This window comes from Anopheles arabiensis, chromosome 2, assembly GCF_016920715.1.
Source record: "Anopheles arabiensis isolate DONGOLA chromosome 2, AaraD3, whole genome shotgun sequence".
NCBI classification, from domain to species: domain Eukaryota; kingdom Metazoa; phylum Arthropoda; class Insecta; order Diptera; family Culicidae; genus Anopheles; species Anopheles arabiensis.
The window spans coordinates 76,474,629-76,493,022 of NC_053517.1; the positions used below are offsets into that span (position 1 = coordinate 76,474,629).

Here is an 18,394-nt window from a genome sequence, read left to right on the forward strand (position 1 = left end):
ACGCTTGTTTGGTTTTCTTTTGGCAGTTGTAAATTAAAATTTAATGAAATCCAATGAAAAGTAACAAATGATTGTTTCTCCGAACTCCAAAAACAGAATGATGTGCTATTTCAACCACTATACGACCAAAAACCAACCATTTTACCTATTGAAAATTGTACCTTGGGTGCGCCGTGGAAGTTGACAGGCATGACAACGTCAGCTCGTGGCCACGTAACATAGCTGTCAAGTCGCATTTTCGCATCTTTTCCTCTTTCGCGCAGTTCGGAACTTGGTGGTGCCTATTTTCCCGTGTTCGATAGTGGCCAAGAGTGCGGATAGTTTTCACCGAAATTACACGCCACGTTAGCGAATAAACGTAAGCATTCGTACGATTGATAGAACGCGATTGATAGTACAGCTGGGTAATGTGCGTTCCGTGCTAACGAAGTGCAGATCCTGCAGCGAGCGCGATGTAGATGTGTGTCGTTCGCTGCGTTTGTGGAATGTGCCTCCCTCCTCCTTGCTTTCGATTGGCAGTGTATAAAATGATTACGAAAAAAAAAATTGGCTCGATTCATGATGAGTTGGAAGTGGTGTCGTTCGCTCGGAGTAGGTTGTTCTCGAAAGCTGGTGAAGGTTTCGGTGGTGTCGCGCATTGTGAAATGATATTGCAACTAGCCTTACGTGCTATATTGCTGCATAGTGCAAGAGTGGACAATCTACCCACCCGAATCGATTCCCATGGTACTGTGGTGAAGTTGCAGTTGATTGAAGCAGGCCCGTTTGTAACCCCTCCGTGTGCAGTGGTTCCTTGAATGAGGATGATTTCGTTTGAACGTGTATTGCGATTTGCATTCAATTACTGACGTGCGTGTGTGTGTGTGTGTGTGCGTATGTGTGTATACTAGTGTGTGAGCGTGTGTTGCGTTGTGTGTGAAGCGAGGGTTAACGTGTCTCTGAGTTAAACGGACAGAGGGCAGGGTTTGGGCCAGATTGTTCCTTGAATGAAGTCGTTGTCGTCCTCCTCACTTGCAGAGTGGATTCATAATACACTGGCTGGGATTTCCGTTTGCCCTTGTCGATTTGTCTGGCTGCGTGTGTGTGTGTGTGTGTATCTGTGCACGATAAAGGAACGTTTCGTTTTGTTCGGCACAAATTGGGTCATTAACATGGTGGAAGGACGCCACCAATTATGATCGATGTTGTTGCTGCTCTGCATTGTCTAGAGCTGCCTGACCTCGAGAGTGTGTCAAGCAAACCTTTCAGTTTTTTTGGCGATTGAGAACACTTGTAGAGATAGTGTTCAATTAACTTAAAATGCGAAAGTTTGCTATAATTTCAACAAATAGTAGCTGCACAATATGTATGGCATTCAATATTATCAAAATATTGTAACAAACAGCTGAATTACGATCACGTAGCAGTTTCACTTTGTATTACTCGCATCAGTTACCTACCCATCCTCAGCTGTGGTGCGATCGTGCGTCACCAGCACAATAATGACTCAGCAGTTAGCTTAAGGCTGCGCTGTACTTTAGATTGCTTTGTTTTCACAGTTTTTGTTTACATTTATTGAAGTATTAAAGATAATTTTACGTCATCATGCACACGAAATTTGGATTCTCACCTAATGAATCGCACATCTTGGTAATGATTGTTCCACTGGAACTGAACAGGGGCAACTAATACATGGATAGCATTCAATTACAACCGCTGATGATTGTATTACTACCGTTGATCACGTAGAACGTACGTTTTACGCGATATTGCAATACAACCATATCAATGAAAGCTGGCCCTACACGTAGCAATTAAACACGTGGCTATACATGTGCATCTCATAGTGTTCGAGCCGAGTGAAAACGAGACGAGGTAAAGGGAGTCTCTGTAGTAGTCGCCTAATCGCGCATCGTCAATTTTTGATAAGAAATAATTGCTACCCCTCCTGATAGCAACGTTTGTTCACCTTCTGTCCACATCGGTTCTCTTTAAAATAAAACAAAACCTTCGCAAATAGTCGACATATGCGTGCGGGTTGAAGGAAGTTCATTTCACCGTCTTTCCCTGGGATCTTCACGGTCACCAACAGCACTTTATCTACGGCCGCTTAGCAAGGTTGCTGAATAAGCCGTCTGTTCCACTGTCCCTTTGTGGTAGTGACACAGTCTGGGCAGCGCAGATCAACATTTGCGCGAGATGAGGAGCTGCTTTTTGGCTGTGTTTGTGTAGTACAACGCACATTACGAATGCAAAGCTGTTTCTTTTTAATGAATTGATAATTTCCAAGTCTCGCGCAGCTATGCGTAGAACTGCATATTTTTTATTACACGTGTCTTTGTTTTGTTTCAATAAAACATTAACTTATTACATCGCAATTACATGGCAACAGATCGTGTTATTGTCGAGACTTATGTTAAGGAAATCAAGTTTTCATTAATATCCTTAAAAACTGAAGTATTCTGAATAGTGGTGGGAGCTCAGAATCGAACCTACCCGATTCCAATTCCGTATTGGAATCAATTCCGGAGCTGATTCCAGAGCCAGATCCTGGAACCATTTCCGAAGCCGATTTCGGAATCAATTCCTGAGCCCATTCCGATTCTGGAAATCGATTCCGAACCTACTATCCGGAAGCGATTCCAGAAAACTTAAGCGCTAGCCGAATTCGATTCCGATGAAAACTTCATTTTTCTCATAACTAATTGTTAACAATTTTCATACTTGTAGGAAAGTATGTATGTATGGAAACGTTAAGACAGGACACGATATGTTGTTTCATATCGATATATCGTTGTACGAAGTTGAGGGTCTTGAAGGGCAGTGTGCAAATTAATAGTAAATTAATAACAGTGGACAGTTTTTCTTGCATTTCCTATACTAATTTATTATTTTGTTTTTAATTTTAGCTCTATTAAAGCGTCCACTACATCTGGATGATGTCTTATCCACCACAATATTATGGAATGCCCAACGGTTTCCCACACACTTCCAATGGCCAAAGTCAGCAGTATCAGTACCCACAACAACAGCAGCAGCAGCAGCAACCACAACAACTCCAGCAGCCGCAAAGTCAAGACCAGCAGCTGTATAAGGGACAATCTGGAGCATCGAACGTATCCAAGGGACCTACATTGCCGAATGGTCCTCCGCCAGCGATAGCGAACAGTCAGCTTCCGCCCACTACAGCAAAGCCATTCACTGCTGCTGGTGCTGCTGTCGCCGGAGGACCGCCAGCGGCGGCCGCAGCATTCCCCATACCGTCGCAAGGATCAGCAGTGCCTACGCAGCTTCGAACTAACATTGTACAGAACTGGGCAACTACGAACGGGAACAGTACCACCTCGTCGCGTACATCTTCACCGGCTTTCGGGAGCAATGGTATGCCACCAGCGGCCGTGGCAGCCTCCAGGACGGCGCCGGCACTAGCGTCCGAACCGGCGCGGCCCTATCCTACCAATGGTAACAACAACCACAACAACAACAATCTTCCGTCGATGGCATCTAGTCAACTTCAACCACCGCCACCAGCCGCACCTCAGACGCTCCCGAGTGGGCAGGCTACCGCTAGCGGCTACAACCTCAGTCCCAACAACAATTGGTCCAGTGCGAAGATGGCACAGCAGCCCGGCGCAGCCAATCTCATCAACACGCCACCAAAAAGTGCATCCGGTATGTCGACGCCACTGAACGCTTCTACGCCAACGCTGACCGGTCCGACGATACTGGGCGGACAGCAGCAAGGTGTGCAAAAGTTAACCGCCAGCGTGCAGGATCTAAGCCTGCAGCGGCCACCAACCATGGGCGTTGCTGCGCAGGCAGCTGGCGTAGGAGCAGCAACGACGCAAGCGCCGAATCCGCAGTCGCAGCAAGCACCACCAACGGTTAACGGTGGTGGACCACCAGTTGCCTCCACCGCTACCACAAACGGTACAATGGGCGCAGCGGCTATGTTTGCGTCGCATCCGGCAGGAGCGACTGGTCGGGGGTACGGTCAAGCGCCACCACCGTCCAGTGCGCAGTATCAACAAATGCAGCAACAGTCACAACCACCACTAAAGCATACACAGCAGCCGCAGCAACAAACGGCGCCATCATCGATGCTTCAAGGTCCAATGCCGAATGGGCCTGGTAGCACTACCAATCCATCGCTCCAGGCGGCAGCCGCTGGGATGGGAAAGTTTAATGCTCCTCCACCGACAGGTACCGCCTTGGGTTCAACTATGCCCACAGCACTCAGTGCCGGGCAAACGCCATTGAACAAAAGGCCCATGTATCCCCCGGCATCGGCAATGGCTGGTGCTGCTCCTCCGCCAGCGAGCGGCGGTCAGGTTCAGCCGCAAAACCCGTACACTGCTATGATGCAACAACCTGGCGCTCAGGTGCAGACCCAGCCACAGCATCAATTTCCATCCCAACAACAGCAACAGTTCCAGCAGCCACCACAGCAACAGCATCAGCAGAATCAACAACAGTTCCATCCGCAGTATATGCAGCAGCAGCAACAGCAGATGCAACCTCAGCAACAAATGCATCAGCAGCAACAGCAGCGTCAGCAGTACGATCAGAGCAAATATCAGGCGGGATACGATGACGGTGGGTACGGGCGAGATTACTCGAGAAATGTTGTGCGCACTGGCTTCAACAGCCTGTGGGGCACCAATGCGGTCGACTTGCTGCAGAATCGACACGTTTTACCCACCGATCGAGTTACACCACCGTCGATACATTTGGTGAATCCGCTGCAAAGCTCGGCCAATTGCAATCCGGAGTAAGTTTTGTCGATTGTTGTTTGTACTTGAGAACGAATTTATAATTTTGGCGTCTTGCTTCCTCGCACACTCCTTGCAGCATATTCCGATGCACTCTAAACAAGATACCGGAATCATCGTCCCTGTTGCAAAAATCACGCCTACCACTGGGATTGTTGATTCATCCGTTTCGGGATTTGAATGTAAGTGGCATAAACAAATGGGCAATAAAACAAAAAAAAAGCCACGATCCGCTTACCCTATCCATATTGATGCTTTTCAGAACCTGCCCGTTATCTCCTGCAACACAATCGTACGCTGCAAATCCTGCCGGACGTACATAAATCCATTCGTGTTCTTCTCGGATAGCAAAAAGTGGCAGTGCAATCTTTGCTATCGTACAAACGATCGTATGTATTCTGTTGTTTTGTGCAACTTGTGCCTACTACTGCTCGATGTACACAAAATTAATATCGATATTATTTGTCCTATTGACATACAGTGCCGGAAGAATTTCAGTATGATCCAGTTACCAAAACCTATGGCGATCCAACCAGAAGACCGGAGATCAAGTCCAGTACGATCGAATTTATTGCTCCATCAGAATACATGGTAAGGCAGAGAGAACGATAGTGAGAGAGACCGAGAGCTCTACCAAAGAAGTCTAGGTCTTCCAAACATTGGCAAACGTAACTAAAAATGTACGATCCACCCTTTCCCAGCTGCGTCCACCACAACCGGCCATCTATCTGTTCCTATTAGATGTATCATCGCTAGCCCAACAGTCGGGCTACCTGTACACGGTTTGCAATACGCTGATGGAGCATCTGGATTCCCTGCCCGGGGATGCCCGTACGCAGGTCGGATTTATTGCGTACAACAGTGCTATTCATTTCTACAACATTTCTGAAGAATACAATCAACCGCATGAGGTGACGGTTTTGGATGTTGAAGGTAACTGTTAACTGAACCTGGAAAATGAACAATAGATTATTAAGCAATTTGTTTTGTTTTGTTTTTTTTTAATCATTTAGACGTGTTTCTTCCGTACCCGGACAATCTGCTAGTGAACTTGAAGTCGTGCAAAGAGCTGGTCAAAGATCTACTGAAACAATTGCCCAAGCGATTCGAACACACACACGATACTCATAGTGCTCTGGGAGCGGCGTTACAAGTGGCATATAAGCTGATGGTAAGTGTGTGTGCATTTGATAATAACAAAACAAAAAAGGATAAAATTTTGTTATTTAAAAAAAACGTAAACATTTATCGATGTGTAATATTGTTTTTTACAGAGCGCTTCCGGTGGACGTGTTACAGTGTTCCAGACATGTTTACCCAACTACGGTCCGGGAGCACTGCAGTCAAGGTATTTAATTGAAAATAATGTTTTCAATTGAATATGATCGTTATCGTCTACATTCAATGACTGTTTCATTTGCATTTACCTTTCTACAGAGAAAATCCAAACAATCGTTCCTCGAAGGAAGTGGCCCACCTAGGACCGGCTACAGATTTTTACAAACGACTCGCTTTGGAGTGCTCCGGTCAGCAGATTGCTGTCGATGTATTTTTACTAAATAGTCAATACTGTGATTTAGCAACAATTTGTGAGTAGCAAAAAGCGGCGAAAGGAATACGCCAGGATCATTTTGACAGCACAACTAAACTGTTTCTTCTTATTGTTGATTTGTTGTTTTGTTTACCAGCTGGCATTAGCAAATTTAGCGGTGGCTGCATGCACCATATCCCGCTGTACAGTGAATCGAAGCCGCAGCTAGTGAAAACGCTTCGCAAGTCATTGGAGCGTTATCTGACGCGTAAGATTGGGTTCGAGGCGGTGATGCGGGTACGGTGCACTCGGGGGTTGACAATACACACATTCCACGGTAACTTCTTTGTCCGCTCGACGGACTTGCTGTCCCTGCCGAACGTGAATCCGGACGCAGGCTTTGGAATGCAGGTGCGTGTTGTGCGGACTTCCACAGTCTAGCCGCTTTATCAACAACGCTACGGCGAGGCAAGCATATGCTAATAGCGAATCGCATTGTTCTGTTGCAGATAACGTACGAGGAAAGCTTAACCAAAATCAAGACGGTTTGCTTCCAAGCGGCCCTGCTCTACACGAGCAGCAAGGCAGAGCGACGTATCCGCGTGCACACGCTGTGCATACCGGTTACGGAAAGCCTGTCGGAGGTGATGTACTCGGCCGATCCGCAGTGCATAGTCGGGCTACTGTCGAAGATGGCCGTCGATCGTTCTGTAACGTCCAGTCTGTCCGATGCCAGAGATGCCTTCATTAATGCGACGGTCGACATCATCAGTGCGTTCCGGCTGGTGCAAAATCTGGCCCAAACGTCGAGCAAGCTAATGGTGCCGGAAAATCTGCGACTGCTGCCTTTGTACATACTGGCCATGTTGAAGCATGTAAGTGGCAATGCCTTCCTTGTTTGGGTTTCCCTCCCGAACGGTTCGGATCTTATTTTAATGATTGCTCTTTAATTTTAGCCTGCTTTCCGCACGGGCACGAGCACACGGCTAGACGATCGTGTGTTTGCCATGAGTGAAATGAAATCCCTACCGCTAGATCAACTGATGCGGTACATCTATCCCGATTTCTACCTATTAGATTGCCTGTTTGTATCGGGTAACGGTGGTTACGTCGATGACGGACACAAGCTAGAGCCGCCACGATTGCACTTATCAGCCGAGAAGTAAATATCAAGTCATGAAAAGTGTTGGATGAGAAGATTTGTTTTTAATATTACGATTGCTTTTCTCCCTTTTCCAGGCTAGACTCTCGATCGATGTTTTTACTTGATTGCGGTCCGTACATGTATATTTATATCGGCTCCAATGTGGCTTCAAGCATAGTGCATGATATCTTGGGTAAGTTGGGGTGAAGGGCGGTTTTGCTTGGTGATGATCGCAAATTACTTACACATTTATCTCCACCCTGTCTGTAGGATACAACTCAGTCGCTGAAATACCTGATTTTTGCATCGATCTACCCAGTCGTGAAACGAAAGCGAGTGAAGCTTTGTTAAATTTCTTGGATATTGTAAATGAAGAAAAACCTTACACATCGTATGTGCAAGTCATTCGGTAAGAAAACTTAGCTTTTAGCGTAGCTTCGCTAGTACAGTCACTGGTGGTACCGCGCAACTGATTAACGCTGAACATTTCTTTTTCCAGTGATACCAGCCAATTTAGGTCGGCAATGATAGAGAAATTCGTAGACGATCGTAATCCAAATTCGCTGTCCTACTACGAGTTTTTGCAGCATTTAAGTACGCAAGTAAAATAAACAATGCGATGGTGCAGTGTGTAAATGGCCACGAATCAGAGGAATTTTTCTACATCAGCTCTTCAAAGATAAACATTGTTTGCAACTAAAAGGTATCATTGTATGTATATAGCATACTTACTAAGCTGAACTGTTTTGCGGGTACGCTCGTGGTGCAAACACAATAAACCTACAATGCATATTTCGCATACACAGTTGTGTAGCTATGGTGAGGTAGCGACATTCAAACATAAGTTCGATCGATTTTAAAACTCTTAAAATACCGATGTTGCAACAGAAGTGTCCCGAAACTATAAACACAGGTCTTCAAAACGGAACGAGCTAGCATAATAGAGAGAGAGAGAGTGTGTGTGCGCGCGCGCGTGTGTGTGTGTGTGTGTGTGTGTGTGTGTGTGTGTGTGTGTGTGTGTGTGTGTAGAGATATTGCTTTGGCATGGGTTGATCTATTATAATCCCAAATAGTGCGTATTAAAGCCCGACAGTGCATTAAGCAGACGGTTATAAACAATTTGAACAAAAAATGGAAAGTGGAAATTTGTGAACCAGCAGCAGTAATGGGACACACCATGGTGTATCAGCAAGTAGAATAGTTAGTGTGGCAGGTATGATATCTTAGTTTTAATTTAGGAAACAAATAATGAATAAACAGAAAACAAGTACCCAATAATGTATGGCATATTCCAACGAACCAAATCAAAATGTTATATGCAAGCGAACGTTGTAGACATTTTAGTACAGGAGATCGGGAATATTACACATTTGATTGTTTTTCTCGCGTAGTCAAATGAACCGTTTTCCTAATACTAGACAATTTATTCGAAACAGCAGAAACTCAGGCGTTGGTTGGGCAGCCATCACCAGGCGCGTACGAACGAGCAGGACAGCAAGGAAATAAGAATTACACGTAATGATCGAGCTGTTTGCTATGAAATAATTTTCAAAATACTATTCGCACGTTACAACGCTATCGAAGAATGTGGGTTCTTTAACGACCCTAGATGTTGAAAAACCAAAATCTACACCGATGCAATTTTCATGTTAAAGTTCTATGTTGTCCCTCTTCTATACATAACCCTTAGCCTTACATACTATATGTTCATACAGGTTCAATCATTAACTTCAGTCTAGGGTTGATTGTGTTGTTTTTCAGTGCCCTATACATTTTCCCTGCCCAAAACCAGACCAGAAGTCCAATGATGAGGTTTATTTGTGGTTTAGATAATAAAAAATTCTCATTCTCAAACCGTTAAAATCTGTTTCTTTTACAGCTTGTTCAGTGCAGTGTTGAGAAGCTAACAAAGTTTAGTCGCATATGATGCGTACTTTTGCAATTTTGTTTGAAATTATACTTTTTGCTAAGTTATTCATGCCTATTTGTAAGAACGTAGCTTAATCAAGATGTCAGGTTGCGCTGCAATAGGAAAAAAAACGCCCTTCCGTTTTAATGTAGGCTGCCGTTGTTTAATTTTGTCTTTCGGTTTGCCCGTCCAGTGTGAGATAAAATGCAGAGAAACACGCGTGACGCATTGCGAACATTCAAAATGCAGGTATGCCAGAACTAGATCACATTTGTTAGTTAGAATGTTTGGTTGACAAACAAATCGACATAAGCTAGCGGGGAGGAATTTATGTAGTGCGGGATAGTGGAAGAATTTGGTGTAATGTATCTGTAACGAGTAAGGCTTATAAACATGAGATAAAATACCAATCAGCAAATTTGTTTGGCATGTAATTTGCATCTCTGCAATGTAATATGTTTGATTCTAATATTGAGAAAATAACATCGACATGTTTAGCCAGCCGTGTTCAAGCGATTGTCCCTAATGTAGGAGAGGGAAAAAATACGTCATCATTTTTGCAATTTTTCGTCATCTTTTTGAAGCTATTTTTTACTACAAGCTGCAAGCGGGTCAATATATAATCAGTATCACATTCCTGCCTCTATCGTTGTCATTTCAAACTGTTTTAAATGCTATTCTATAATATTTGAATTGACAGCAACAAATCTATTCGAAGTCGATCAATTCGAACATCGGTGAAACGTCATCACGACCAAATTATTGATCTAGTTGGCAGCACGGTTTCAAACGACGCAACGGTATTGTGCAAAATTCGACCATTTTGTTCATTTTTACTACGCACTCGTGGTGTCGTTCCGCAATAGACTCGAAACAATGTGTGGTGGCTGTAATGTAGATTATAGTGCATTGCTATTCGCAAATTTGTTTTTAGTACAAAAAACAAACCAAACAAAAAGATGAAAATGGTGTGAGTATGGAAAACTTATAACTGCGTTTGTTACGTAGAGCTAACCTAGCCAATTAATTCATGTTTTCATATTTTGCATCAATTTGTCTTACTTCACATTAGTTGGTATTATTGTATAATAATAATTCCGCGTTTGTTCTGATAATACTTAATACAACACTATAAAACTTTTCTACCGGTGTAAAGATGTAGTGCATAGTAGTGATGGGTGCTTCAGAGCTCACCAACGGCTGCGGAGCCGTCGGAGAATCAACGGCTCCGGACTAACGGTTCGATATACGGAGGTCACACGAGCCGTAAACTCAAAAAGTTTACACTTAATTTGTATGGGAGAGCGTAAACTTCCTGTCAAAAGATTATAGGGCTGTATGGCTGAAATTCAGTTCACTCTAAAGTTCACGCTTCGTATGACGTCCATTGTACGATAGCGTTAAACACGAATATATCTTCTCGCAAGTGTAGAAGCTAACAGACGATGTGATTGCAGTATTGCGACGCCGTGGGTACGGAGTCGGATCCGGCGCCGTGGGTGCGGAGTCGGCTCTGGAGCTGTTGGTGAGGAGCCGGCTCCGAAATTGTTTGTAGTCGGTCGGAGCCGGCTCCGGCTTCGGAGCCGTTTTGCTCATCACTAGTGATGTACCCAAGCGACAAAATCGACATGCTTTCTCGCTCTCTCAGGTTTACTGATCTATTGGGTAGAATGAGAAAGCATGTCGATTTTGTTACTTGGGTAGCTTTTGATGTATAATAATCAGTTCCAACACTTTAGAGGTGGCGCATAATGATCCCCCGATAGCTTGGTGCCTTATTTCTGTCTCTTTTTTAAGTAATGGAGTCATACACGACGTTTTCCATATTTCAGGTATTTTACATTCATTCAATGACAACTAAAATAAACGCGCTAATAGATGACCTAGTGTATCATACCTTTTTTTTAACAACAACGAATGATTTCCATCCGGACCAGGAGAATAAATCAGTTTCAGCTTGTTTAAGGCGTTTTTAACACTTTCCGTGTCCACACAAAGAATCTGTATATTGATGATGTTATTTCGAGCGTCATACCCGTTCAATTTTACTATCATCAGTATTATGATCGCTGTAAATGTCACTAAATCTGGCAGCGAAAGTTTCACATATATCTTGATCGTTGACAGCGACGACGCCTTTGTATTCGATGTGGCAACAAGAGCACCTATCTTTGAGCCTTGCATGGAAAAAATCCTCAAAAAGCATTTATACACCGTGTCATCTTTGCAACCAAAACGACTCAACCTGAACAGCCAAGCTGAATACACCAAGAGACAAAGTGTCTTGCAGTGTTGGATTAACACCATGCGGCAGCTAAGTTTGCCTAGTGTTTATTTCGCCCCTGGGTGTCTGCAAATTCTATGAAATATATGATGTTTAAAGAGCCAAGATCTAAACAGCAAAGAACCGTATGCGACTCGCTACAGTACTTTACCGCTGCACTAGGGAGTTTAAGATGTCATGAGCTGACATCTTGGTTTCAATTCTTATCTTCCATAGTAATCTTCATCGGCGGTTGGTCTAATTTCCACTTTTTCTGACATCTTCTGAGAGTTTCTTCTTTTTTGGATCTTCAAAAATAGTATTTATTGTTTACGAACAAATTTTCGTTGCGTTCGTGATACAACCAATTAGGCCGTTCTGCAGAGAAAACAATGTATGAGATCGGGTCCAAAAGCTAACAGAGAAAATCTTAAAGAGAAGAGTAACAATATTTTAATTCACAAGTTTTTAATTACAATAAACAAAAAAAACCTAATTTGTGTATAATCTAATTAAAAAAATCCATGTTCACATTTACAAATCCCATGCAATTCATCCGGTTCCGGTTCATGCAAAAGTTCAAATAAAAAGATCGGCATGAATTCAGAGCGTCAGGATGATCCGATCATCAAGAGGCGAATGAGGCTCAAAGTCTCTATAAAACAAGGGGAAAAAATGATCCGACCACAGATAATGCACGTGAAACTAGTAAGGACAAAGCATCATGTAAGGTTGTAGCAGTACAAGTACATGATTAATGTTACATCAGTCAAATCAGTACTACCTTCAATGTAATATGGCACCTCAAACGATGGGTTAGTTAGAAATGTAATTTTGGATGAGCCCGTTTAATTTGAGTAGTACAGTACATTGCGGGTAGGCACCATCGTTGGACCGGTCGTAAATGATTTCAATGGTACCGAACGGCTAGGGTACCAATAGGCCATTCAAGGCACATTCGACCCATAGTGGCGTATGGCAAAACTGGCTCAATCTCAGAAAAACCATGTTCGTCGCGAGTACGTCGCTAGAGAGCATGTTCATAGTGAGGTTTCGTTGGACATTGTCGTAACATGCACTAACCGTCATTACCTGCTCTTGGGTATTAACATTGTTGGGATGGAGCCAAAATAGATGAGCGTCATTTTCTCAAACAGAGCCATAAATTTTCCACTCTGATAATTCAGAGCTTAGGACTTGCGGAAATGAAGAGGTCGCAGAGCTTGGAACACGCTTGAAGGTTCGATTCTCCTGTACAAGACGTTTCCGCTATACTTCGACATGCAGGACCTGCTGCATCCATGTAGTTTTGCCTATGTTTTTCGGAATCACAGCGGAGTTGAGAATAAGTAGACGATGTGCGAGCTGGCCTTAAGGCTTGGCCGTTGGGATGAATTCCTGTTGTGCGTACCAAAATGTAATCTAAAACGAGAGAAAGAGAAACGACAACAAACTTGATGGCATGTCAGCTGAACAAGCCATTCAGTATGCGAGCGAGCAGGAGTAATCCGCCGATCTATGTAATTGCTATTGCGTGAAGGTGTTCGAATGAAATGATGAAGTTCTTGAATGATTCGATTTGTAGTCCTGAAAAGGACTGTTGCTTGGAACCAAGAGAGCGTTATTGCAATGCTGTCGTAGAAGCATGCAGTATAACGTGTAGTAGGTGGTTTACTTCTTGGCTGCAGCTGCCTTTTTGGGGGCAGCGGCTTTCTTGGGTGCGGCAGCCTTCTTGGGAGCGGCGGCCTTCTTGGCGGGAGCTGCTGCCTTCTTTGGTTTCGGTGCTTTCGGCTTGGCAGCCGCGGCCTTGGATGGCTTGGAGGATTTCTGCTTCGGGGCTGCCGGTTTCTTGGCGGCTTTCTTCGCTCCGTCGGCGGCCTTGGGTTTCTTAGCTGCGGCGGCCTTCGGTTTCTTGGCGGCGGCACCGTCAGCCTTCTTGGTGGTCTTCTTGGCGGCGGCCTTCTTCTCTCCGGCAGGCTTCTTGGCTGCGGTCTTCTTCTTCTTGTCCGCGGCAGAGGCCGCCTTCTTGGGGGCCGCTGCCTTCTTCTTCTTCTCTACCGCTGGCTTCTTGGCTGCGGCCGAGAGCTTGAACGAGCCCGACGCACCGGTTCCCTTGGTCTGGACCAGCTTGCCGTTGGCGACGGCAGTCTTGAGGGCCTTCTTGAAGAAAGTGGCCAGCTTGGTCACGTCAGCCTTGTAGTTGGCCGCCACGTACTTCTTGATCGCCTGCAGCGAGGAACCGTTGCGTTCGTTGAGTGCCTTGACGGCGGCCAGCATCATCTCGTTGATCGGAGGATGTGCCGCTGGCTGCTTGGGCTTCTTGGGGCCGGCGGCCGCCTTTGGCTTCTTCGGTGACTTGGCCGTGGTGGCTGGGGCAGCAGCAGCTGCTGCAGCCGGGACTTCGGTCGCTGCGGAATCGGCCATCGTAGTTGCTTTCGCGCTTGTTTGAGGGGTTATTCGCTTTCACTCACACACTGACACAGCAATGTTTATGTTTATGCTTATGCTCGCCTATGCTCGGGGGTGACTCGAATTTGGGAACTCGAGAGGAAACACATGGAAAGCTTATGTCAGATTTTCGATGCGGTTGTCAAAGAAAGTTGCAAAAATACTGTTGTACTTTCTACCGAAAATAACCACATTTTTGCTCTGAACACTTGAATAAGATGATTGGTTCGGGTTGGCAAAATGTTAGGCTTTCTAAAAATGTATAGTTTACCTCTAAACTATCTCTACAGAAGACGAAAATAGCGATAGAAGTGCGGATTTGCGCGACGCTGCAGCGATAGGATGGGATGTTTTGTGGTATATCTCTTGTAAACCGCATTTCCGACACCTCAAGAGTGGTAAAATAGTGAGTTTAACATTTTTCCTACCAAAGTACATCAAATGAACGATATATGGTAGCAGCAAAGTGTATTAAAATGGCAAAACAAAATGCATCTCCCCAGCGTCAAATCGATCGAAAACCGAGTGACGTTTGCTTGTTTGGGTTGGCTTGGTGTATCGAGATAGTAAGAAATAATTCATGTTCTATGCATTTTTATGAATGGTAAATGAAAATTTTGATAAAAAATGCGTACTTAAACTTGTATTAACTTCGATATGATCAATAATGTTCCACAATTCACCAAGGCAATGCAAGTAAAGTTTGCTCTACGTGGCGTTTGACAGATGTGCGTCAGAGATGATATGCTACGGATGGCGTATGGAAGCCGATGTGGATCGAGTCACAGGATCGGTGCAATTTAGGAACAAGGAACCACAATCGGCATGAAATGTGGTCGGAGTAGTCCACAGGTAATTGTCATGCAATGTGTTTGTTATTAGATTCCGGGAGCATTCCAGACCAAAGGTGTGAGGCTTGTATCATTAGCCAGTGGCGTAACATCCGGCCGGACAACATAACAGTCAGGTGAAAAAAACACTCAAGGCATTTTTATGAGGATGTCTTCTAACAGTCTGATTGAGGACATGATACAACGAGCCTCTCATGATCACCATGTGGAGCGAAATTTGAATGAATTGTCTAGATGCTCCTGAGGAAATTGTCTAGATGATTGTGGTGCTGGCTGAAACTTGACCCAATGGAGTGTATAGTGCCGTTTTTCTGAAAGATTTAAACATACCGAAACGAAATAAAACAAACGCTCAAAATTGATTACACATAATCATACATTATGTCTAACTTAGTCATCTCGGCGGAAGAGCATATAGCATAGTTGACTGTCTTAATGAGGATATTCGTGCGTTCAATTGCGTGATCTTTGTTATAAGCACAGCTTTTGAACTGGCAAGTTTGAAAAAAAGCACTCATAGTTCCCTTGTAATCCAACAGAGAACGCTTTCGCTCGTGGATTTCAGGATGCACACAATTTGAAGCATTTGGCATTATTCAGGCCTATCATATTTTCTCGTAACCCGAACCGGGTAAATTTTCTGGTAAAACGGCATGCGGTTTTGAGATATCTCCTGGAAATGAGTAAAGTATTCGTGTCTTCTGTTTATAATCTTTTATGTGATCTGTAAAAGACAACATAATTTTATAGTCCGCCTACCGCGATAGGAACTAGAACCAATGCCGATGTGTCTTTTGGTCGTGTCATTAGCTAATGGGTGGGCGTTATCATTATTTATTTATAAATGAATAAAAAAAATATGGAAAACTAATAATAGAAGAGTGGACATATACATATTTGTTGGAAAAAGAGCTACATGCGGTGAACACCAAATATGTACAGCTTTGTTATATAGAATAAGTTTTGTCTTAAAATAGATTGGTGATCATAAATATCCATAATGTTAATTTTGATTAGACATAGACAACATTATCTGTTTTACTAGTCTGTTTAAAACGTCTTGCAAATGAAGAAGTCAGCAGATTAAAAAGTATTTGTCGTATTTGAGCAAGCTTGGAATAAAGAAACGGTTGCAGACATTAATTAGTGATTTGAAACCCCTACAGAGGAAAAATGGAAATTAGAGTAGGTGTGATTGCTTCAATGGCATGTTGTTAGCGAGTGCCCTTGCTTGATGTGTTGACAAGCGACGAAACGACGTTAGTATGTAAATAGAAGCATTTTCTTAATGTTGGAAGCATATAAGCTCAACTAACCCTAAAACATGTTGTTGATGATATGTTAGATAGACGTTTTGGCTCGTAAGGAGTTCTTTCGCCTCTTTCTCTTGAACGTCATGATGGTAGCAGCTAAAGCTGGATATTGCGGCGCGAGCTTAAAGTGAGTGAACAGACAAGAATTGTTCAGAAGGAAAGTCTTAGAGGATCGCGGAAAATTTGAGATTAACACACCAGTAGAAAAAGTACGAGGCCGGTCTGGTGGTACAGTCGTTTGACGTAACAACATGCCCGTCATGAGTTCAAGTCCCGAATAGACCGTGCCCCCATACGTAGGGCTGACTATCCTGCTATGGTAATAATAAGTCACTAAAAGCCAAGTTCACTTCACTAGTGGGTACAGGCAGGCCTTGACCAGCAGCGGTTGTTGTGCCAAAGAAGAATAAGAAGAAGAAAAAGTACGTGGTACTAATTAGGACAAAGCATCATGTAAGGTTGAAGAAGTATAGGTACACTACTGGACAAAAAAATAAGATTTTTTTTTTCTATTTTTGGGGGCCTTTCCGTTTGGTGGTGGAAGTTGGTAGGCTGAAATTTCAGCCTGTCAGCTGTTTGCATTGTATAGCAGTTTTCGAGCAGCTATCTAATTGAGTATAATATACAGGTGGGCTTATCCCAAGGTGTATGATTTAAGAAGACATATTTTTATCGCTTCTGCTTCTGAATGAAGATTGTAAGAGTGTTTTGAGTATTCGTCAAGCCTCCAGAAAGCTTGTTTTAACAAAAGTTTTCACCCGTTCTGCCAAAAAGTGATGTTCAAAATTGGTTATGAAAAAATGCTATGAGACCACCTGGACTACATACACTTTGATTCCAGATTCCACCACCTGATCTCTTTAATGCACCTTGGGATAAATGTAAAGAACACCGTGTTTTCGAGCAGGTACTCGAATCTAATTCTAGCTTTTAGGCAAGGATAATGTATCTAGAAGGTTGATTTTTACCGCTTTTGCTGGGCGACATTGTGGGGGACATCTGTCACTCTCTGCATACAAATTTCATTACCCCGCACCAGCCCTCCCCGATTTTTATACCGGAGCCCCAGGAAGAGAAATGTCAAGTCGAGAAATGTCATTTTGCTCTGAACAACTTCACCTTGTCATTTATAACACCTTGCTTTTAGGCTAAAATTTTCTAGACTGAAAATCGCAGGCTAGTTTTTTGTGTGGTTTTGTATGGATTGTTTACACGATTTCAGCCTCCAACTGTCAAACTCCATACAAAAAACTAACTAGAATCGTGAAGGCCCCCATAATTGGCTTGGAAAAAGATATTTAAGGTATGACGAGTACACATATCACGAGTTTGTATGTGTGAAATGCAAAATTAGTTCATCATTTGGTAAACGCACGCTTGCGTGTGTGTGTGTGTGTGTGTGTGTGTGTTGTTTTTGGCTCAATGCGTGCGTTAGGTGTGTCATCGCCAAGAGTGTTGGTGTTGTTTCGCCTCTTTTCGGCAAGAGTGCGAAGCGTACTGAAGTTGCAATCGCCGATTTTTGCCTTAGGAGGAAGCGGGGCAAAATGGGCATGTGGGGCAACATGGGCACCCTCAATTTAAGCATTATTTGACTACAAAGAAACTTTCCAATACTCACAATGTATTCATTAGAGTGTTCTATGAACACCATGTAAGTTTCATAATCCTTACTTTTTTGTTCTTTGGTTAACGTATATTTCTAAAAGTAACACATTAAAATATTAGTATAATATAAATAAACAACACGATAGGGTAACTGTACCAGTTTTCGGCAAGCTAGTGCAGCAGTTTCACAAAAATTGCTCACACATCAATATTTTTCATTATTTTTCTTGAAAGTGTTGTTATTCTGGTTGATAAACTATCATAGTATGTTAAAATATTTTTTATTTGTCGGTTGCCTGGTGCTGTATCTGCTTATAATTTTGCCAGAGCTGATTTTGTTAGCATAAAGCAAGCGTTGAGGGACACTGATTGGACTGGACTTCGAAACATGGATGTAGAAGCTGCTTCTGAATACCTTACGTCAGCAGTGTCAGACATTATTGAGCAATTCGTACCTAAACGAATATTTACAAATTCTCAACCATGGTGCACTAGATACCTTAAAAGGTTAGAAAGAATGCGTCGTTCTGCGTATCGTATATTCAGTCGTACACGCAATGAAGCCGATAGAAGCAATTT

At 43.4% G+C, this 18,394-nt stretch overlaps 2 protein-coding genes across 4 annotated transcripts; one reads left to right on the forward strand and one right to left on the reverse strand.

Moving 5' to 3' along the window:
• The first annotated feature begins 219 nt into the window (after positions 1-219).
• On the forward strand, positions 220-9,769 carry LOC120893288 (protein transport protein Sec24A). Of its 3 annotated transcripts, none has more exons than XM_040295090.1 (15): positions 220-358; positions 2,889-4,750; positions 4,831-4,933; positions 5,014-5,140; positions 5,233-5,342; positions 5,453-5,684; positions 5,765-5,922; positions 6,026-6,099; positions 6,189-6,340; positions 6,440-6,693; positions 6,792-7,157; positions 7,239-7,444; positions 7,522-7,619; positions 7,697-7,835; positions 7,926-9,769. In XM_040295090.1, exons 2-15 carry the CDS (start codon positions 2,916-2,918, stop codon positions 8,035-8,037), a joined length of 3,966 nt encoding a protein of 1,321 aa, XP_040151024.1. In that variant the 5' UTR covers positions 220-358; positions 2,889-2,915; the 3' UTR covers positions 8,038-9,769. The 3 variants fall into 3 exon arrangements, with proteins under 3 accessions (XP_040151024.1, XP_040151026.1, XP_040151025.1); XM_040295092.1 differs by lacking the exon at positions 220-358 and adding an exon at positions 616-726; XM_040295091.1 differs by lacking the exon at positions 220-358 and adding an exon at positions 2,647-2,817.
• Positions 9,770-12,957: 3,188 nt separating this feature from the next.
• LOC120897862 (histone H1-like) lies at positions 12,958-14,149 on the reverse strand. Its single transcript, XM_040302998.1, has one exon. The coding sequence runs from the start codon at positions 14,020-14,022 to the stop codon at positions 13,270-13,272; it is 753 nt and encodes a 250-aa protein (XP_040158932.1). The 5' UTR covers positions 14,023-14,149; the 3' UTR covers positions 12,958-13,269.
• Between the last annotated feature and the right edge of the window lie 4,245 nt (positions 14,150-18,394).

Coding starts and splice junctions, on each gene's coding strand:
- LOC120893288 (XM_040295090.1), top strand. CDS start 2,916: ATGATGTCTTATCCACCACAATATTATGGAATGCCCAACGGTTTCCCA. Junction 5,343..5,452: donor TTGCTCCATCAGAATACATG/GTAAGGCAGAGA, acceptor ACCCTTTCCCAG/CTGCGTCCACCACAACCGGC. Junction 6,100..6,188: donor CCGGGAGCACTGCAGTCAAG/GTATTTAATTGA, acceptor ACCTTTCTACAG/AGAAAATCCAAACAATCGTT.
- LOC120897862 (XM_040302998.1), bottom strand. CDS start 14,022: ATGGCCGATTCCGCAGCGACCGAAGTCCCGGCTGCAGCAGCTGCTGCT.